The sequence below is a fragment of the Saimiri boliviensis genome, chromosome 10, assembly GCF_048565385.1.
Source record: "Saimiri boliviensis isolate mSaiBol1 chromosome 10, mSaiBol1.pri, whole genome shotgun sequence".
NCBI classification, from domain to species: Eukaryota; Metazoa; Chordata; class Mammalia; order Primates; family Cebidae; genus Saimiri; species Saimiri boliviensis.
This window is the reverse complement of record NC_133458.1, coordinates 25,236,664-25,259,298: the sequence shown is the minus strand read 5'-3', so window position 1 is coordinate 25,259,298 and position 22,635 is coordinate 25,236,664. Positions and strand designations below refer to the sequence as shown.

Below are 22,635 nucleotides of genomic sequence, written 5' to 3'. Positions count from 1 at the left end.
TGGCTGGGCCCCAAGGGAGTCTCCTCCACTCAAGTGACCATGGGGCTTGCTAAGACTAGAAGGAGAAGGTGCCCGCCGAGAGACAGCCCTTTAGCTTAGCAGCTGCACTGGCACTCCTTGCTGATAAAGAATTGTAGCACATCTCAGGGGCATCTGAATAAATTACATGACCTGGCAGACTAGGCAATGACATTTGGTGATTGATTCTGGGCCCCAAGGCAGGTCTTCTTCCATGATGCACAATTCCCCTTAGAGCTGTGCAGTGCACAGCCTGGGTGGCCATACTCAACAACTCTGGCTGAGTCATGCCAGCAATTATGAGAGTCCGCCTACCTCTACCTCCATGCCCCTATCCAAAAAGACTGGGTAGAGGATGGTCATGTCTCATTGACAACTATCTCAAAAAGTAGGGAATGTTCCCCAAAAGCCAATATGAGGAGAAAGGGGCTGGAATCAAGGACAACACTCAGCTTGCTTTTAGATCTCTCAAGCCTATTTTGTTATCTCCTAGACAGAAAAAAATTGCTATGTGCTTTTTTTCTGAAATATTAGAAAGGTCAAAGGAGAAGAGAAGAAAGAAGGAAGGAGGATGAGGGGGAGGAAGAAGAGGAGGAAGAGGAAAGAAGAAGATGAAGAGGGAGGAAGTAGAAAGCAGATGAAGATGAAGACGAAGAAGGAGGAGGTAAAGGAGGAGAAGCAGGAGGAGGAGGAAGAAGAAAAGCAGGAGGAGGAGAGAGGAGGAGGAAAAGGAGGAGGAGAGGCAGGAGGAGGAGAGAGGAGGAGGAAAAGGAGGAGGAGAAGCAGGAGGAGGTAAGGGAGGAGAAGCAGGAGGAGGAGGAGGAAGAAAAGCAGGAGGAGGAGAGAGGAGGAGGAAAAGGAGGAGGAGAGAGGAGGAGGTAAAGGAGGAGGAGGAGAAGCAGGAGGAGGCGGAGGAGAAGAAGAAGTCAAAGTTGTTTTGTAGCATCTACAACCTAGTCATGATGAAAGAGAACCCAGAGGGATGGGTGGCTGGTGTGGTCAGCTCCATTCATGAGGCTTTCAGGAAAAAAGCAAGGATCACAAGTAGCCCAACCAGCTGAACCAGGAATGGAGGAGAGAGGGTGAAGTATAACTGGAGGGCAGCCCACATTTCCCTGGCACAGAATACTTCCAGTAGGCCAACACGGAAAGCCACTCCTTAATGTCACTCTTTGCCCAAATTCCTTACTTTTACCCTGTTCACTACCATATTTACCTACCCTCCTTCCTTTCCTGAAACCCCTAATTCAGGCCAGTTATGGCCTCTATTTTCCCTAGGCTCGTTATGGAATGTGTCAAGAACAGATAGTAGGCATGGGCTCAGCTTTCTGGAGTGCTCTTCTACAACTTCCCGACCTTCCCCCAACAGAAGTCTGAGCCATAGAGCTTTACTGAGTAAGGCTGGGACCAGGAAAAGCCAAGGTCAAAGGCAATGGAAGTGGCTTCTTCTAGCCCAGGAGCAGTGCCCTCTCCTGAACTGCATGGCCGGGCTCATAAAATCTCATCCCCACCCCAGGAGTAAAGATCCCAAGGTCCAGTTGGTTCAGCTGAGGATGAACCACAACCCTGCCACCTTAGATATGAAGGCCAGCACCCTGACGCCCTCACGGTGTGCCCAGCTGGTTGAATCAGCCCCAGGAGGCCTTCTGTGAGGGTATCTAATTTTGTGCTTTGCTGCATATGCAATGCGTGGTTAGTTTCAATAACAATAATGAAAATAAATAGAACCCAGGTCTCCCAGTGCTTGATCCAACACTCTTCACCAGCTGGGCTCCTTCTGTCTTGCCTATAAAAATATCTCTTAAAAATATTTCTCTTTTGAGTTTCTACCTTGCTCCGTAGGAGGTGACCACATTAGGACAGCCAATGTCACAGCTCAGCCAATGGCCAGCATCCTCCCGTGAAGGCTGAGACTCTTGGGCATTTTTTGCCTGCCCATGGGGCATAGTAAGAAGCTGGAAAACACCTCCCAGGCGCCAAATGCTATGAGACGCTGAGCTCAGAGACCGCTGAAGCAAATCCTGGTGCAGAGTTACTCCTCACAAACATCTTCTCCTACAAAAGAGGACACCTACGGTCCCATCTCTCAAGATGCGTTTCCTGCAGTCTCCACAGTGAGAACCAATGGAGACTGGAGGTGTTGCAGCTCCACACTCACTCATTCATCACACTACACTTGCCCTGTGCCCCCAGTGTGCTGGGCACGGCCAGCTGGGCAGGAGAGGTAGTTAAACCAGGAAATGGAATAAAATCTAAGCCCTTGCTTTTGATGACTCCTTGTGTAGAGAGGCTGTACAAGAGCCCGTGGTCAGGGCCGGTGGGAAATGCAGGGAGCTGGTGGGAAAGGGCTGCCCAGTTTAAACTGTGAAGGATGAGTGGGGATTTGCTGGCTGGCGAGGGGGACAGCTGTTCTGGTCCAAAGGTGGCACTCACGTTGCAACTCTAGGGATGGATGAGTCTGAGCAGGAGAAAGTTGGAAGGAGAGGCTGGAGAGGCGTGGGAAGGTAAGGAGCTGAGGTAAGAAAGATCCAGGATGCCATGCCAAGGTGTCTGGGGCTGAGCTGAGGCCGTGGAGACAGAGCGGGGAGGGGATAAGGAGAGGAGAGCATTACTAGAGGGACAAAGAGGCATGAGCCCTGCTGGAATGGCCACCTTTGTCCAAAGCAGAAGTGGCAGCGAGGGCCTAAGCTAAGGCCGTGGGGCGGGGGTGTAGGTTTCAGGGACGCTCAGGAGATGGCTGTGGAGATAGGTTTCAGGGACGCTCAGAAGATGGCCAGGTTGTGCTTGCAGAGTCTCTAGGAAGGGGAGGTAGCACACCGGCTTGCCTCCAAGTGTGTGGAGATCCACGTGATTGGCAGTGGGAAGCTGAGGCATAGAGAGGAAAGAGATCCTCTGCAGGCCAACCTGGAAGGGGACACTGGCAGGGAAGACCACACTAGCCTGGCTCTTGAAGAGTCCCCTATCCATCAGTAGGTGCTCTGCTGAGAGGCAAACTCTCCCCAGGGTGCACAGCACCTTGCAGTTCTGGCTCTCACAGTGTAGGCATGCAGATGGGTGCAAGGGCACCCACATTCACACACACATGTGCACATGTACGTCCTTTTACCCAGGCTGGGGACCCTTCAGGCTTTGCCATAACCCCGCTTCCAGCCTTCTTATCATCATCTCTCCTTAGACCCATCCCAGGAAGCTTCAGGAAGGGCTGCTGGAGAAAGGCAAGGGTGGAAGGAAACACCAACCAGGCCAGGCAGAGCCAGCAAAATTGACCTGCACAGTCACACAGGACCACCTTCATGGACACAGGCCTGGACGTCCGCCCCTGCATCTTTCTTTACCTTGGGGCACTGTGAACAGGTTATCACTAGGAGCCCACCCCACCCTCCAAACCCCGGGCTGAGGAGGAGGATGCAGGAGGCTCTGCACGCCTATCAGCAGACGGGCCCCAAGGAAACCCCTGGCAGGGAGCCCTGAGACCTTCAGCACCCAGCCACGCTGAAGTGCTGGGAGCAGGCCCCAGAGAAGAGCTGGGAGAGCCAAGAGAAGACCAGAGTGTGACTGCTACAGGGGTCAGAAGGTTGACCTGGGAGCAGGAGAGGTGATCCTCCAAAAATGTTCTGTGTTTTAAAAAGATATATTTTAACAGCAAGTTCTCAAATATAACATGATTGACCTTTGACATCTGGTGCTTAAATGAAGAAAGTCCTGAATAGAAGTGTGTGCTTTGGACTAGAAGGTACTAGGTCTTTGTAAACTGTGAAGTGCTGTGCACTGGTTAGTTGTTGCTATTTGAGGATGCCCGGAGAGCGAAAGGCCCAGGAAGGCTGTGCCCTGCTTCCCGATTTAAGACAGACAAGCTAGAACTCAGTAGATATTCTTGAATATGGATCACAGGGCTCTGGCATCGCTCCAGGCGGTGTGGTGGGTCAAGGAAGAGTTTAGAAGGCAGGTGGTGCCAGTGGGAAGGAGGAAAGGTGACCCTGGCATTCATATGCATGGCACCAAGAGAAAATTGCTAGCTCTGACCTCTCTCTCAGCAGCTCTGCCCGGCAGCCGGATGCCCTGCTCCAGGCACCGAGCACAAAGGACAGACACACTCACAATCCAATTTGTTACATTTCCACCTTCCAGGGAGAGAGGGAGGTGAAATAAAAAAAGAAAGAAAAATCCCATTATCTTTATCTGTCCTTCCCATCAGGTGCAGAGGAAAATGCAAACTGGGGAGACAGCTGCTGTGAACTCTTTATATTTCACTCAGAAGATAGTGTATCTTTTTATTGCCTACAGGAATTACTTATTTGAAAAAATATATCCTTTCAGCTCGCTCGACTTGAGCCTCAAGACAGAGAGAGGGTGGTGGAGTTCTGGGGGCTATTGAGAGAGCATTTGCATTAAACTACAGGGATCTCTGGAGGTCACCGGGCAGTTGTAGGGGGAGAGGAAATGGGCCGCAGAGGAGACTGCTTGTGAAGGGAACTGAGTTCTCCCCACCTCCCTGCTGTGTGTCCTGGGCCCAGGCACTGTGTTTCTCTGAGCCACAGATTTTCCATCTCTGCAGGAGAAAAGTGATTTCCCCTTGAGGGGAAATCACTCAAGGGAGGAGGAAAGAGAGTTCCTTCATTCAGACAGAAAAATGTCCTGCCTCTGCCAGTCTGCTAAGAAGTGGGAACTTCCAAGCACATTGGGACCCCCATGCCTGGCACAGAGCTGGCCACAGGGTAGGATCTAGTGTTTGTTGAAGAGTTTAGTGATGGAAACAGGTACCTCTCCTGCCCAGATACCTGTGGGTGAAAAGGGACATAAACCTGGATGTGGGGACAGCCTCATTTGTCACAGAGGGAGTGGTACCCGGGCACTGTGCCTTAGAGCTCCGGCTTAGTCCCAAACCCTCCTGTGGTTGCTTTCCTTCCCCAGCTTCCAACAGACTGCAGTGAAGGTGCGCCCTGCGGCTCCTGGGATGGTGAATACCACGTGTCAACCTGGCTGGGCCATAGTGCCCAGATATTTGGTCACACATTATTTGAGATGTTTCCGTAAGGGTTTCTTTCTATGAGATTAACATTTATATCAGGGTGGATTTTGAATAAAGCAGATTTCTCTCCAAAATATGGGTAGGACCCAACCAACAAGCTGAAGTCCTGACTAGAACCAAAGCCTGACCTTCCTTGAGAAAGTGGGAATTCTGCCAGCAGACGGCCCTCGGGCTGAACGGCAATGTTACCTCCTCCCTGGGTCTCCAGCCTGCCAGCCAACCCTGCAGATTTTGGACTTGCCAGCCTCCATAAGAGTGTGGTCACTTCTTTAAAATAAATATCTGTGTCTCTATTTATCCACACACACACAAACACACACAACCTCGTTGGTTCTATTTCCTTGGAAAACCCTTACTAACATGGTTTCCCATCTTGGCTCCTTAATGCTTGGACAGGTCTGGTGAGGGAGTGGAGGGAGAGGAGTGGGAGAGCTCTGAGGAGCTGGGAGGAGCAATGAATAGACATGTCAGGAGTGAGCACGTAGGCAAAGCCAGGGCCCACAGTGACAATAACAGGCAGGAGGCCAAAGCCAAGCAAGAGGGCACAGGGTTGGGCTGGATTTACTCAGGACAGGGACAGGGTAGTGACAGATGTCTTTGCTTCCTGCTGAGCTGGCCTGGGATGGGTGCTCCTGCCTTGCCAGGGGCTGGGCTTCAGCCTTTGCTGGATGCCCTCAGCTGTGGGAGGAGGAGGCATGGGGGTGGTGGGAGAAAGTCGGGGGTCATGCTGTGCTGTCTTGGCTCTGTCCAGCACATGTGGCTGAGTGAGCGCCAATGTGCTATGCGTCCCTTTGGCATAAATAATCACACCTTACATCTGCAAATTGCTCTTAGGCTTTCAAAGCACTTTCACCTACATGATGGGAACAGCTTGCCTTGCCTCTGTCTCCCCTTGGGGACTGTGATTGAATAGTGTGGAAAAAGCATTTGGGTCTCTGAGGCGGCTCCATTTTTCTTGCTATGCAATTTTTAGCTTTGGAAAGAAGAAGCCTAGAGCTTTGCGAGCAGCTCCAAACTCTGGATTCGAAAGGAAAAAGGGAACTTCTTAGGAGAGTACCCATCGTGGCTGAGCAGGAAGATGTTGCTTGAGCAGCTCAACGTGATGCTCCTCCCCCAGCAAGATGGGGCCCTGAGGATCAAAATGCCCCAGCCCCCTCTTGCTCCTCCCTGTTACCTGTCCCTGCTGTGGGGATCTTAGTCCTCCAGATGTGGCCCAGCAGCATGTGTGATAGCAGAGGGAGCCCCTCTGTTCGTTGGGGTACCTAGAGCTTGAACAGTTATGGTGAGCACTGGAGACCTGTTTCCCCTTGGAAGTAGGTAGCCTTTCCCTGGCTCGAGCAGCCTCCGCCTGGGGAGACTAGCCACCCTTGGGCAGGTCCCGGTTGCAGAGCTGCCCTTGGGCTTCCTCTCATCATGGTGGATGGCAAGAGCGACTGCACCTGCTTTGTCTGCTGCTGTTTCCACTACAGATAGTCTATAACTCTGGCTGCAGGAGGCTTTGCATCTCATAAAAGACTTGCTTTGCTGGGCTTGCACCCCCAAGCTTTTGAAAGGAGTGATTTAAGGGACCTTCAGGATGAGGCTCATGGGGCTGCCTTCTGTGAGCCCCCCATTAGAAATCACCCATTCTTAAGCACAGAAACACACACCTCTTCATGCAGATGCATGCAGGTGCTCCTTCTGTGTTCTGGCACACCTTTGCAATCTGACTTTCCAGCATGAAGGAGCCTGCTCTGATCACAGCTCTCCCTCTTGGCCCCATTCTGTCTGGACTCTCCTCCCACCTGAGTTGCATTAAGGACCCTGCAAAGCTGAAGGAGGCCACTGCTATATGGCCCACAGATGTAACAAAGGAACAGTGGGTGCTAGCTGATTCCACTACCAAACTCAACTCTGGAAAAAGCCATTAAGGAGTATCCCACTGAATTGTCTGGACATGGGAAACACAGTAGTCCTCCTTCCAGGAACTGTTCCTCTCCCCCACTGGGCCATAACAGGTTCCTTCACCCCATGAGTCTGTGGGATCTTCATGGCAGCAAAAGCAAATCAAATGCAAGCAGACACACAGATCCACTCTGGCTCTAAGAGCACACACATGAGCACATACCCACACCCCTCCCACCACCATCACATATTGGCTTCATCAGTGTCCCAGAAACATTCAGAGACACCTCCATGGTAGAGGGAGACACATGCTCACCCAATCTCCCTCCCTCAGCATCCAAGCTCAGAGCACCGGGCCAAGTACCTTCAGTCAAGAGCCAAGCGAGAAGAGATGGGGTTCAATGAAGAAGGGAGAATTTAGAGGAGTTACTACAACTTCCTGATCCTAAGAATCTTTAGGCATCAGAATTCAGAGGGAGTGGGGTGAGGCAGTGGGAGGCGACGAAAATTCCCTCTGGATTTTAGAAAATAGCAGAGATGCCTGTCTGTCTTGGATGGCTTAGCCGAAGCCAGCTTAGAGGCCAGATGGATGGATTAGAGGCATCTGAGGGGTCCTCCCACCACTATGTTGCCAGGAATCTCCAGATACGAGCACACACACACACATCAACGCTTCTCCCTCCATGCCCAGCATCAACAAACAGGCACACTCAGTCTCCTTATATTATCCTCATAATCAGTGATGGCAGCAACCAATACTTAGTGTGTACGATGGACCACACGCTGCATTAAAGAGGCTTTTCCATGCATGATCTCACCAAATTCTTACTACAAGGCAGACACTATGATTATCTCTATTTATAGCTAGGAAACTAAGGCATACACAGATTAATTGACCAGGGTCATACAGCTAGGATTTGGCGGCACCAGGACTCGGATCGAGGTGTGGTTGATGCCGGCCCCCGATGCTGGAACTGCCTTTCTTCCCCACTGGCCTCTTCAGATCCTGGAGCTCTCCAGGAGGATTTCCCCAGGATGGTATCCTATGAACTGCTCATGCAAACCGTAACCGGCTCTAAGTACTGGTGGCCCTAACCAGTATGCCCTTGTTTATAGAGGAGATCTATTCATGGAATATTCAGTTAAAATGTCATCCTGCTCCCCAGCAGGCTGTCTTGTCTCATTTTTCCCCTATACTTTCTCTCCATTCTCTATCACTGACCCAGATCCCTCAAGACGTAGGTATTTAGCAAAAATTATAGGCACGGAGCTGAGAGGAAGGGAAGAGCCTGGGGTGACAACAGAGGCAGTGGCTGGACCTTGGGGCACAGAAGCTCAGGCTGGTAGACTGCCCTTAAATCCCCTTCTTTCCAGCTATGATGCCTTCATTTCCCACCCCTCTGCTACTCAAAGGACCCCAGAGGCATATTCTGCCAGGTAATTCACCAACAGGCTGCCAAGTGACCCTGTCCCTTCTCTGCAAACTGCTCACTGACCAGCTCTGGTCAATTCCAATCGGTCCAGGAAGCCAACCCCATGGGCTCTGGGGCTGGGGGGGCATGCCTGAGTCCCTCCAGCCAGTGATTCTCCCCCTCTGATCTCTACCCCAGCTAGAGGTGAGGCGAGTTCAGAACCAGCCAGAAGGACAGCCCCTGGGTGGACAGCCTACTCACCCAGGTCCATATCTGCAGCTTTGGGCCGGTGGGAGCAAGGCACATTCTTGAAGATGGCATCCAGAATCTTCTCCTTGACCTGAGTAATGGTGTCACAGTTGAGGATCTTTACTGGGACCTCTGGGCTGTTGGCATTGTCAGGGCTGACACAGCTCAGGACCTGAGGGAAAGGTGGGGAGAGGAGGCATATGAAATGGGGCAGCAGGAAAAGCTCCTAGATTCCCTACAGCACTACAGCACCATGGGATCCTGCCCTGAATGGCTCCTCCGCTCCAGGATGGGCTGGGGAGGAGCAGGGTGGCTCCAGAACATCTGTGCTCCCACCAAGCCCACTGCCCTTTCCTGTCCAGGCAAGCAGAACAATGCCTTGGCTTCAACGTCCTTGAGGGAGTACGAGCTGCACACCTCACTCCCTGTCAGAACAAACTTTATTAAAATCCTGATTTTTCAAAAGGAACAATGCTCAAGCATGTGGTAGCAGCGAGGGGAAATTTGCAACAGAACGGACGCCAATGCATGCATGCACACGTGCTCTCTCTCTTACATGCATGCATGCAAGAGTCCGTTGCAGCGGCACACCCAAACCCTCAACCACCTCTGAAAGCCCCTCCCTGCCCATCCATGTGTGGCTGTCTCCTTCTTGTCACTCCTTCTCGGGGACACACACACACACACACACACACACACACGGAACTAATAGGAATCTGGCTTCTTTCTCCAAAGATTTCACAAGCTTTGATTTTTATGAAGGTCTCATTCACCTGATTAGAGGTTGGCAAATCTACAAGACACTTAAGGTATTCTTTAAAAATAAAAAGATGCTCTTTAAAAATTGCAGATTCAGTCCTGGCCCTGAACTTGAACCCGTGTTGGGGAAGAGGTGACTGCATGGCTCAGGGCCTCCGTTTCTCTTTTTGGAGCTAGTAGCAAAAGTTAAAACTCTTTTTAATTTTTAATTTAAAAAGAGTTTTAAATTAAAAATTAAAAAGAGTTTTAACTTTTCATTAACTTTAAAATTAAAAAGACAGTTTTAACTGTCTTTTTAATTTTTCTTTAAAAAGTTCTGGGCTTTTCCTTTAAAAAGATCAAGGCTTTTCTTCTCTTGCTGTTCTCACAGTGGGTTCTTTCTACATCTACGGCACCGTGTGGGCTCATGGTTGGACTGCAGGGAACAGGCTGGGTGCTGTGGGTACTGGGATAAGTGAGCACACAAGATCCAAGACAGAGAGGCTGGGCATCCTAGGGGTAGTGACGCCAAGTGCCCCCTTCCCTTCTGGGCACCCAAACTCTCCCTCCGGTCCTGTTGGCCAGCAAGCCCTCCCTGTGCCTCTCTCCTCGGAACTTTTACTCTCTCCATGCCCCCATACGCATTTCCCAGTTTTCCCATCTGGTTTGCAGAGCCAGACACCAGTGTCTCTCCCACTCCACCCCCTTCTTGCTCCATGTGGTGGCAATCAGAAGCCCGGGCTCTGGGCACCTGCCTTTCATTAGCAGCTAGACTGCTACGAGCTCAAATATGAACATGCTTATTCCATTAAGAAGGGGAAGGAAAAAAAACCCTGAAATCTGTAAAACCAAACTCTTACCCTCAAAATGCCCTCACCTGAAAACATGGTGGAGCGACTTCTGCCCCCAGTGCTCCCCTCCTTCTAAGTGCCTTCTGGCTTCTTGCCTCTGCTCAGCAGCCAAGCAAAGCCTGACCCTTGGGCTGTTCTGGCAGCCCCTGCTGTCCTGTCCTTTGGGCCCTGGTAGAGCAGCTCAGACTTCCCAAGACAGCCACGTGGCTTGCTCTGGGCTTCCTCCTCTGAGGGAACCATGAGGCAGAGGCTGCCACCTAAATGTGATCTCCTGGCATTTCTACTTCCACAGGAATTCAGCATGGCCTCATGAGAACAACTCTGTGGCGCACTTCAGGGCGGGGTTTGGCATTCTAAAGTGGGAGCAGTGGCCCCACAGAAGGACAGAGCCCCTGGCCACTGGCCAAGCCAGAGCTCCACCCACAGGTTCCCTTCCCCGGTGCTTCTTGGCTAGTTTATTAACAACCTGCCTGGCGATTTCTCTGCTAGGGAAGTGGCTCTCAAACGCTAATGTGAATATAAACAGTTGGCAGCTTTGTTGAGACACAGATTCTGATCTAGGAGGTCTAGGATGGAGCCTGAGACTCTGCATTTTTCAGATTCCCAGGCAACTAGCTAGTGCTCCTAGGTTCCCTGGTGGGCATCTAGTGCTCTAGCAGGCTCCCTGGTGGGTACCTCACACTCTGGCAGGCTCCCAGGTGGGTACCTCACACTCTGGCAGGCTCCCAGGTGGGCACCTTGCACTCTGGCAGGCTCCCAGGTGGGCACCTCGCACTCTAGCAGGCTCCCAGGTGGGCATCTAGCACTCTAGCAGGCTCCCGGGTGGGCACCTCATGCTCTAGCAGGCTCCCGGGTAGGCACCTCGCACTCTAGCAGGCTCCCGGGTAGGCACCTCGCGCTCTAGCAGGCTCCCGGGTAGGCATCTAGCATTGCCTGGCTCGAGACTCCCACATGGGCACCTCATGCTCTAGTGGGCTCCCAGGTAGGCATCTTGCACTCTAGCAACCAGATGTTGCCAATGGTGGTACTGGGGCACCACCGAAAGCAGGGACCTTGGCCAGTCCAAGCTCCAGCATCAGTCTAATAAATCACTAAAGACCTAGGAGGCACACCTGACTGCAGAGTGGTGAACTCGCTTTCCCCCCAAGCCTCTTAGAGCATCTTTGTGGTTCTCTCTCCTGCCCAAGACAAGGCTACTCTTAGCAGGCCCATAGCACTCTGGGCTCCTCCAGCCACCGCCCAGTCCCAGGACTCCCCATCTTTGTATCTGGCCGGCTCTCGAGCGTCTGCCTGCTCTTCATGCTGCTGTCCTGCACGGATTTCTTGCCTTCTGTCCACACCCTGAGGGGGCCACTCCCCTGCACATGTGCAAATACCTTCCCCAGGCCTGAAGGCGGCTACTAAAGCCCCCTGTGACCGTTTTTTTTCTCCAGGCAAAACAAAGGCAGTTTCTTTCCTCTTTCCTTACTGCTCCTGTCCCAAGGTTTCCCACCTTAATGGATGCTGGTCCCTGACCCACTCCAGTTTCCTCACATTCTCTTTCAGTTGCATCACCTAAAACCAGCTCAGTGCGCTACCGTTACCGTGGCCTCTAGAACAAAGGATTCTGCAATATTGGGCCAGAACGTGATCACAACTCATTGTGTTGGATTCAATACTGGGAAGATGCTGAGGAGACAGGAAAGAAAGGGAGTGGAGCAGGGGAGATGGGGTCGAAGACATTTAAGTGGTAGTTCTGTCTCATTAAGAAATCCATGCAGGTCTCTATTTTTGGAAGGGTTTTTCCCCCCTGTTCCATTTTAATCGGAGCCTTCTCTCTCTCTCTCTCTCTCTCTCTCTCTCTCTCTCTCTCTCTCTCCTTCCAAGCAGACGGTAACTGCCAGGAAGCAGGGGCCTCATTCACAGGCTGCTCCTTTGAATCTTCATCACGGAGCCAATCCCCACAAATCTGTTCAGAAATCTACTGGGATTCCCGGGGCTTTTGGAAAATGAGAGTGAGATAGGTGGATCATGGCCGCAGCCTTCCCAGCCCTCCCACCTCATTCAGAGGGGGGAACTGTCTCCCCAGCTGGCCACAGGAACTGGAATTCGACATGTCCCCACAGCTCAGAGCAGTTGGAGGGGTTGTCTGAGAATCGTGCTCCCTCCCAGCCCGACCGTGCCCCAGGCTGCTGGGGCTCCTCCCTCTCCCGACAGTCCCTGTCCTCCTCATTCCCTTCTGTCACTCCTGCCTCCATTCTTGGGTGCCACCTGCCTATCACCCCCAACACTCAGCTTTTATCTTTTCATACTTCCTCTTTGCCCACCCCCTCCCCTTCCTCAGAGAAAAAGAGCTGGTTGGAGATAACAGTGATCTCCAAAAATTCTAAGAGTGAGCTCCCTGGGTTGGGTTTGAAAAGAATGAGCAGCGAGTGGACTCATGGTCACGGTGGGAGAGGCAGGCGGGGCCTGTGTGACCAAGTGCTAGGGCGTGGGTGTGACTCAGGTTTCACCGCCTGCTCGTCTTGTCCCATTTGATCCTCTGCACAACTTCACTGTGAACAACTACGGTCATCCCTACTTTAGGCGGTTCTGTTGATGTTCCCAATATTTCTGTTAAAGACACCCAAACTCAGAGAGGTTAGGGACCTGCCCCCATTCACTCTGTTGGTCAAAGGCAGAGTCAGGGCTCAAATCCAGGTCTGAGTCCAAAGGCCATGCTCTTGAATGCTAAGCTTTGCTGCCTCCTAGGGTAACTGTTTTTGTCAGGCGGGGTGTCTGACGTTGCTGGAGGGGATCCCCATGTTCCTTCAGCAAATGCCTTATACCACTAGGCCATCTTGGCCTTGCATTATACACCTGGGGCCACAGTTGTATTTGAACTTAGAGCAGAAGGCAAATGTGGGCTTCAGAACTATGAGGAACTCTGTAGCTGCCTCTCCTCTCTGTCCCCCACTCTCTGCCTGCAGGGACCTCTTCTGTAAAGCACTGACTCTAAGCTGGGAAGACAGAAGAGGAGTCCACCTGGGTCAAGGGCTACGACCCTGTGACTGGTGTGGTCTGAAACCCCCATTTCATTGGCTGAAGTATCACTCAAATGTGTCTGAGCTACTAGTCCCCAAATCCAAATGCCCCTGGTGAAACAGAACAGAGGAAGTCTGGGGTGACGGACACAGGGGAAGCACCTGGCTGGGCCCACACAGCAGACACACCTGGAGAGACAGCTGTTTAGCCTTTCCGCCTCTGCTGAGCAGTTCTACCCAGGACCGAAGCCCGCTTGTCAAAGCCCCAGAGGAAACAGATGGGTGGGCTCACCAGGGTTTTATAGTCGATCTGCTGGCGGATGAGCTTGTCCTCGCTCAAGGAGTAGCGGGCCTCGCCCGTGATGGCATCGATGGGGCCCTTCTCCATCTGCTGCTTGATGGCACAGAATAGGGAGAAGAGAGGCTCCCCGGCACACTCCTGGAGGAGAGAAGAACCTCACTGGGAGGAGTTCCTGGAACATCGGCATGTGCTCCCAGTCCCTGCCTCTCCAAAGGGCTGCTTCCATCCCCTGCCAAGTCCCTCAGCCCGCCCACCCAGCCCCGACTTTTATCCTCAGCTCTTCATCTCCTTCTCTCCAGCTCCTCAACCTCAGGCTGGCCTTCCTCCTGGCTCTTCGGATCACAGGGTCTTTTCCCATTCTGCCCTCTCCTATCACCGCCTCCACAAACCTCTTTCTTCCTCTGCCGCTCCCCTCCCCTCCCCCACCCCACTCTGCTCTCTGAGACCCCATCCAAAGGCAGAGGTTAGTCCTGGGTGGCATGAACCCCTTAGAACATAAGTTAGTAATTAGAAGCTGAGCCTCTTCCACCTCCCAGGCGCATCCTTGGCTTATCTGCCACAACATGCAGCTTCTTCACTGGCCTGGGGCCCTCATCAGCCTCAGTAAATCTGGGGCTGGGAGAGGGAAGAGGGAATGCAGAGAAAAATGGGCAAATCCCTTTTAGCTTCAAACGGGGCTTCAGCTTTAGGGACCATGCAGAGCCTCTCAGGGCTCACCTATCCCTCCCCAGGCAGGAGGAAACCAGCCTCAGGAAGACTGTGTCTCTGGAGCGATGATGGACTGCAGGGATCTGTCTCCCTAGACTGTCCATGATGAGGGCAAATTCCATTTCGTGTGGGGTTAGAAGGGTTCATGGACTCCCAGTAAGGGAGGACTGGGGATGTGGAGGGATCCCCAGTCAGAGAATGCATGAGGCAGGGCCAGAAATTCGTCCACATCCAACCTTACCTTGAGGAACTTGTAGAGGAGGAAAGTGAACCAATTGGTCAGCATCTTCTCAGCCACCGACTCAGTCCTTTCAGCAGTCAGCGAGGGAACCAGCAGAAAAAGACAAAGAAAGAAGCAGCTGGTCAGAGCCCGTGGGCTGGGAAGGACAGGGGAGGAAGTGCGTGCATTCATCTTGCTCCTTCTAGCGTGTAGGCCAAATCTTGAGATCCTAATGAATACAAGAGTTTCATGGGCTCCTAGATGCCCCCAGAACAGTAAGATGAGTTTTTCCTACAAAGCTGACATTTTGGGCGTCAGGCTGCGGGTGGGTTTTTGGCTGGAATGCCTTAGAGCACCGCTGTCCAATTGCACGTCCCATGATGATGAAAATTTTCTCTACCTGTGCCGTCTAATACGGCAGCCACCAGCCACACGCAGCTACTGAGCACTTGAAATGTGGCCAGCATGTCTGAGGAACTGACACTGAACCCGATTTATTTTTAACTGATTTAGATTTAAATAGTCACATGTGGCTCATAGTTCTATTAGTCAGTATAGCCTTAGAGAACTTTAGAGGCTACATGTGTTCTTTTGGGAAAACCAAAAAACAAAAAAATCCCAAACCCTGGGGAAGTACCAATTCGGCAGGGAATAGGAATAAAGGTGGCAGGAGGAGGATCCATATCAGAAGCTCAGATGGCCAAACTGAGCTTACGGCCTGAGCTAAAGGCCCCTGACACTGGGAGCAGCAGAAAGCCATGTACCCTGCTCATCCCAAGCCACGTTGAAACTGCCCTATTGCAAAGGCTACCACACCCTTTGGAACTTCCCTTGGGAGCCCTTCTAGGGTTTCATTTGTAATGATAGAAAGTTCATTCTTGAGTCTAACTTGTGTCTGTCATGCTACAACCCAAGCCCATTTATTCTTTGACTTTGGAGGTGAAGATGCAGCAGCAGTGCAGTCAGCCCAAGGACATTCTCGGTTGCATCCATTTAGAGAAAACGAATTACATTCAAACTTGCACTTAGTATGCGGCCAGCTCCAGAGAGAAACTAGCCCATCCAGGTATGTCTGGACAGAGTTTCAAGGTGCAGTTGCCAGAAAATGCTAATAACTACAATCACAAGGTAGTTGGGAGGCTGCCAGCACAAAATGAAGCTGGGAAGAGAAAAGAAGGAAGAATACGGAAAGGAGGTGGGCAGCCAGGGGCAAGAAGAAGAAAGGGAAGGAGAGTAGAAGGAAGCAAGAGCAACCAGGAGAGCAAGAACGGAAAACAGGGGAGGAGACACAGAGGCAGAGTGAGACCACGCCGGGAAGCTGTTGGTGGGAGCTCTGGCAGGCAGTGGCAACCCTGGAATTATGCCAGTGGGTGGCTGCGTGGTGAAAGCAAAACAAAAATCAAAATGATCTATCTTGCTGTTTCCAAAGCTGTCTGCTAGCTCTTATATGCAGCAGACTTTTGCAGCTGTACAGGCACATGCCCACTGCTCCGAGAAAAAGCCTGAAGTCAATACTTCTGAAAGGCAAATCTACCCACTGGACCACGTGGGAGCCACTGAAGCCCAGCCTGAGACCCAGAGACCAAAGACGGAAGTCCAGGGGACAGGCAGACAGCAGGCAAACTGTGCATGGTCTAGGCAGAGGGCTGGACGTAATGACACGACGTGGGTGTTTTCTAACTTCAGATATGCCAAGGCCAAAGGCACTGGAATAACTTGACCTACAGGGGAAATGGTCTTCAAGTATACAGAGAGTTCACACGAAGCACAGATAGAGTGAGAGAGTCCCTATTTCCTGTAAGGCCAAAGCCACAGGTTAAGGTTATGTCTTGACATAGGACCTTTAAGGTTTCAACAGTGTCAAGTCTGAGGCCTCCAGGGTGTTGAGTGGTGGAGCCTGGGCCCGTTTAGAGCCTACAGCAGGTGCCAGGAAATGCTTGCTGGGCTGTACGGGGTGAGATACCACTAAAGGACTTTTCTTCCATGCTCTCAAACTTTAATATGGGTTGGGATAACCTGAGTTCCTCATTAAAATGCAACTTCTGATTCAGTGGGTCTGAGAGAGACTGGACATTCTGCATTTATTTATTTATTGACACGGTCTTGTCCTGTTGTGCAGGCTGGAGTACAGCCGTGAGATCATGGCTCACTGCAGCCTCAAACTCCAGGGCTTAAAGGATCCTCCTGCCCCAGCCTCCAGATGCACACCACCATGCCTGGCTAACTTTTATATTTTGATTTTTGTAGAGATGAAGTCTATGTGGCCTACTATGTTGCCCAGGCTGGTCTCGAACTCCCAACCCCAAGAGATCCTCCTGCCTTGGTCTCCCAAAGTGTTGGGATCACAGGCATGAGCTGCTGCGCCTGGCCTGCGATTCTGCTTTCTAACAAGCTCCAGTGTGCTCCCACTGCTTCCCCCGACCCTCTGATGGCATGAGGCCAGGGGTCCTCTCACTTAATCCAACTTTGGACTTAGATAAGGCCAGAGGATGGTCTAAGTAACCTCTGAAGATTTCATGAGAGGAGACTGCAGTAGGCAGGGTCAAGATTAAGTAGAAGGGCAGAGAAGGAAAGATGAGATTCGACATGGGGGCAAGAGAACAAGAGGGTGAGCAGACAAGTGTGTCCGTCCTTGACTCCTGAGGGTAGTGGACAGGTTCCTCTAAGGGAGGCTGCAATGTAGCCCTGGCTCTGGGCTAGTTGGGAATGTGGTTGCTCTCCTAGGAGCTCTGCCTGTTTCCCTACAAGGCATGATGAGCCAGGTGCACGGCTGGGCTGGAGCAGGGCGCACCAGACTGCACACTCACCTCCTGAGCAGCAGCTTGGGGTGGTTCTTGCTCTCCAGGTTCTTGTCGATGAGGTCGGCCAGCAGCTGCTTCAGCACATCTGTGGCATACTCCAGCTTGCTCTGCAGCACAGTCATGATGAGCGAGGCCACGTTGCCACGGTCGCGCATGGAGAAGCTGCGCTGGGACTCGAGCGTGCGGATGAAGGACAACAGGAACACCTTGTTGTTGATGAGCTGGGCAAAGAGCTTCAGGCCCTTCTCCACACGCTCCTGCCGGTAGCCTGGGACCTGCAGAGACACCCAGGAGTCGTGATGCCATCGGCAGGGTGGGGAGCTCAGTGACCTCCCCACAGGATGGCTGTGTCTGTACTCATGACCCTCTCACCTGCCACTTAAGCCACAGTCCACCTGACTAATGCTGTCAAGCCCTTAGCACTGAGTTAAGTATCTGATTTACCTCCGTTGCAGCCTCTGGTTTAGAGATGAATCAATTGCAGCACAGAGAGAGCATCACATGGTTAGCAAATGGCAGGGCTGGGATGAGTCACTTCTGCCAGACTCCAGAGCTCTTCCCTGATGGTGACGCGGAATTGATGAGGGGCCCTGAGCCATGGCAGAGCACCTCACAGTCCCTGTGGGGGACTCCAGGTGGCCAGGGCTGTCATGGTTTACACCCTGACTGAGAATCCCCATTCCTGAGCTTGGGAGTAACTAATGCCCACCCCTCTCCAGCCCTCGGGATGCTGTTGACACACCAGTGGCCTCAGAGTCAGGACACTGGGTTCCATGTGGATTCTGATGCCACCTTGCTAGGTAGCACTGGGTAAATCTCTTTCCTTCTCTGGGGGCCCACATTTATCCACATGATAAAAGGGGAAGATTGAGCCCAATAGTCTCTAAAGAACTTCTGAACTGTAGCACTCGATGTTTTCTTAGGGACTAAGACCCTGCCCTATCCAGGGAAGAGGAAGATGGTTTTATCTCCCCACCTCCATTGTCTGTTCATTGAGAGATCCCTGCAAGGGCATGCCATCCACTCAGCAAACACAAGTCAACAACTCAGGTAGGTATCGAAGACCCACCCCTGAGATGTCCAAGGGTGTGCATTGCAATCCTGTCAGTAATAGCTCCAAACTGGAAACACTCAGATGTCCAGCAATAAGAGAACAGATGGAGGAACTGTGGTGTATTCCACCCGATGGATACCACACAGTGATGAGAATGAATGACCCCTTGCTGCACACGGTAACAGGGATGGGTCCTGCGAATGCACTGAATGAAAAAAGCCAGACGCTAAAGAGGGCATGCTCTTTGTAGACTATCATTTAAATAAGGATTTAAAACGCAGATGAAATTAATCAATGGTTGTTGAAAAGTGGCTGTAACTAGAAGGGGGCACCCCGGAACTCCTGGGGGACTGGTCATGTTCTATTTGGTGCTGGGTTGATGGGCATGTTCACTTGGGGAAAAGTCATCGAGCTGCAGGCTGACAAGTTGTTTGTGCCTGATCCATTGCGTACTTCTGTTAAACTAAAATATTTATTTAAAAGTCAGCTATAGGATCCACCCTCAAGGGGGAGCTTCTGAGAACATACACATGGCACTGTCCTTCAAATTACCCAGAAGAGCAGTTCTACGATTTGTCCTAATCATACATAATGTCATTTCTTGGGAACCCACCATGTGCAATACACAGTGCCTATAAATTACACACATTGTTTCAATTAAGTCTTCTAATGATCCTGCAAGAGTGGGTTAACAATCTCCCAGAGAAGCTACTGCAGCTATTCCAAGGCAGCCTATCTCATGACGGGCAGTGCTGGATTACAAAACCCAAACTTTTAGGCTCCCATGTGCCCGGGCGTCCTCCCCATCTTTCACCATGTCTAGTCCTACCCCTAGGCTTGAGAGCTGTCTGAAAGCCAACTCGGACATCTCTCTAACGCCTTCCCATGCAGGACCTCCCCCTAGCTCAGGCTGGCTGGCTAAGGGAGGGCATCACCAGAAGGTTTAGCATGATGGCATTTTGAGAGCTGAAAGAGGACATGGGCTGGCCAGAGAGCACGCTTGGTGTGAGGATGCACTCTAGACTCCCTGTGAGGCTGTACTTTCTCTGTGTGGAAAATGCACATGCCTCCTGGGAAGCAGGTCTGGGACACTGGGAAGGAAGATTTTAGCAAAGCCACCTACAGTGAAATAACACCCTATTCAGCAGCATGGGTTTTAGAAGCAGAGGGACCACAGTGACTCGTAGGTGAAGGAAAACTCCATCACCTCTGGGCTCTATTGCTTCATCTGTAAAATGAGAATACGAGTGTCTGTGTCATAATGTTTTATGAACATTAAATAAGATAATGTATGTAAAGTGCTTGGCACGCACAGTGCACACTTAAATGGCAACAGTTTTATTACCTGCTTTTCAGACTCCCTGGACTGCTTTCCATGGATCCCTTTCTTCCAACTGTTTCCCAGACATCTAGTGCATCAGGACAGTGTTTTGGGGCATGGGAGGTAGGAATTCTCTCCCCACTTTATGAAGGAAGGAGATGGAAGTGAAGTGTCTTGGTAAGAAGTATCCGAAACAGTTCCCCATTGTGACCTGCCACCCTCCCCAGCCCAAGCAAACGCTGCTCTGAAACAAGACTTTATTCACCAGATGGTTCTCTAATTTAGTTGAAGGCTGTGAGTATAAAATTGGATAGTAAATTTTAATTGTAACCCAATAGGTTAGAGTTTAGGAGCCAATGATAGCTCGAAATTGGGAGTAGAAGATTGACTGCTCTGTGTTTTAAAGGGTTGGTACATGACAAGAAAAGTTGGGAAACACCTTTCTTGAAGGCCTGGACTTAACCCAGAGAGCCCCAAGTGAGGGGGCCAGGTGGCCTCCGCTCCAGGACAGCCTGAAGCAAGAGGACACCTCCTTCTTCACACTTCCAAAGGTGAGCAGGAACCCCAGTGGCCGAAAGGGCTGGGAAACACTGCTTTGGATTAATCAATGGCTTGTTTCCATACTCAGAACACCAAGGGGTAGAAACTACTCCAGAGACAAGAAGGGGTTGGGAAAAAAACAAATAAGAAAACAGTGATCCACACATAATCCCTTGATTTCACATAGAAAGCTGGATCTCCCATAGCTCCAGGCTAATGTGGGCCAGTAAAAGTTCTGGGAAAATCCAACTTAAAAGTTACATTTTTTTCTTTCTTTTCTTTTTTTTTTAATTGCATTTTAGGTTTTGGGGTACATGTGAAGAACATGCAAGATTGTTGCATAGGTACACACATGGCAATGTGGTTTGCTGCCTTCCGTCCCCTCACCTGTATCTGTCATTTCTCCCCATGCTATCTCTTCCCACCTCCCCAGAGGAAACCTATTTAGATTTGGAATTTTGAACTCGTGAAGAAAGGAGAATAACTTCATATACTCATCCCTGTTGCAATCTTATTTAGATTACTCTCCATCCCATCCACAGAGTAGTATGGGGATGTTCAGACATAATTTCCCTTCCTGCAACCCCCATTTCCACCTTAATTTAGCCAAACACACAGATATTCATTTATTCAGTCATTCACCACTTCCCACATGCCCACTATGTGCCAGGCACTCTACTCTGCTGGAACTTAGAACTACAAAGATAAATAAGGCGCAGGCACAGTCTACACATCCAATCATACACACTCGTGCACACAATGGTCTTATCTTCTCATCACTCCTGTGTCTCACTTTAACTAGGAATTTGTGTGTTCTCCAGGGCCCTAAGAGACTCCTGGTAATTTGAAGCAAACAAAGGTAAGGGTGGAGAAAGATAAAAGAGAAATGCCTGTAATCCTAGCCCTCTGGGAGGCCGAGGGGGCAGATCATGAGGTCAGGAGATCGAGATCATCCTGTCCAACATGGTGAAACCCCTTCTGTACTAAAATCACACAAAAAATAGCCAGGCTTGGTGGTGCATGCCTGTAGTCCCAGCCTCAGGAGGCCGAGGCAGCGGAATCCCTTGAACCGGGGAGGCGAAGGTTGAAGTCAGCCAAGATCGCACCACTGCACTCCAGCCTGGCGACAGAGCAAGACTTTGGAGGAAAAAAAAAGGGAAGAGAAAAATGAGTGGGGTTGGGGGAAGAGCAAAGACAAGGAGCAAGACCAAGGAAATGGATAAAAGTATCAGGATACACATAATGTTTTTATTTATGCATGGGCTACACATACAGGCAGAGAGAAAAGGCACCTTGTCAATGAGGACACAGAGACCATCACTTTCAACCTCTGAAAGTGCCTCTTGGTATCTATCAGCTGAGGAGCCAAAGGGAGCCTCTTCCATATAGAAAATCCCATGCCCTCACTATAGAAACACACACACACACACACACACACACACACACACACACACACTTCATGCAACAAGCAAGTATGGTGAAATGTGTGTGCCACGAATGGCCCTCTGACTTCTCTCATTTGCTGCAGAGGTGCATAGCCCACTACATTCCCTTGGAGAGCCCACTTAGACATTCCCTCAGGTGTCGGTACCTGCAAACCCAAGCAACTCCCTCGTGATTGGTCTGCTTTTATTTTATGGACACTGTAAATCTTGGAATGAACCTTAGTTTGCATTGTTGCTTTGGCTGTAGATTTTTGACTGATCCAGAGCTGTAAGGCAGGTCACTGACATAGCTCCCCAGAAGGCAAGCACATGGGCCTGTTATAGGGAGTAAAGACACTGAAGTCTAAATGCCTGTGCTCAAATCTTCCTTCTGCCCCCACCAGCTGCCAGGCAGCCACTGAACTCTGGCTTCTTAGTTTTGTAGCCTGTATAATGGGCCTGCTTACTTCAGAGGCTTCCAGGGAGGCAAAATGAATGAGTGCCTGCAAAGTGCTTAAACTGTGCTAAGATGTTCGTAACAGTCAACTAATAGTGATTATTCCTTAGGATTATTATTTTGTCCTGGTCTTTCCTCATTTATATTTTTCACTTTCCTCTGGTATTTATCTCTATAAGCCATTCGAAAGCCCTTTCAGAACAAAGTGTAATATGAATAGACACCTAAGCCAGATACCATGCTGGACAGTAAGTGGGATAAAGTGTTCAGAAGATGAGGTCCCTGCTGGTAGAAGAGAGGGTTATGATTTCTCACTCACATTCCCACCCTCTTCCCAACACGTCATTTACCTTTTCCAATTAAGCACTAAGTGGTAAATCCTTTATATATTGAGTACCAACTACGTGAGTCAAATCACCTACTTCATGGACCCTAAACCAAAGGTCCCTGAGCTTCCCCAATGTATTTCCCATGCTTCTTGTTTCTGTGCATATGTAGGTTTTCTTTCTGGGGAGAGGGTCATCAACTACTTCCGTTCAATTCTGAAAGGGCTCCATGACCCTCTAAAACCCAAAGCCCTACTCACACCTCTGCTCCAAGGTTCCCTGGCTTGGCCCCACCTCTTT

General features: G+C 50.7%; 1 protein-coding gene across 2 annotated transcripts in view; it reads right to left on the bottom strand.

Annotated features, from left to right (window-relative positions):
* PLXNA4 (plexin A4) overlaps positions 1-22,635 on the bottom strand; it is a 466,285-nt gene that overhangs the window by 27,045 nt on the left and 416,605 nt on the right. For both annotated transcript variants that reach the window (XM_039472947.2, XM_074379046.1), the window contains exons 22-25: positions 17,220-17,488; positions 14,434-14,500; positions 13,476-13,622; positions 8,605-8,764 (exon numbers count right to left, since the gene is read on the bottom strand). In XM_039472947.2, coding sequence (XP_039328881.1) covers positions 8,605-8,764; positions 13,476-13,622; positions 14,434-14,500; positions 17,220-17,488 — 643 coding nt within the window. The remainder of the gene's footprint in view (positions 1-8,604; positions 8,765-13,475; positions 13,623-14,433; positions 14,501-17,219; positions 17,489-22,635) is intronic.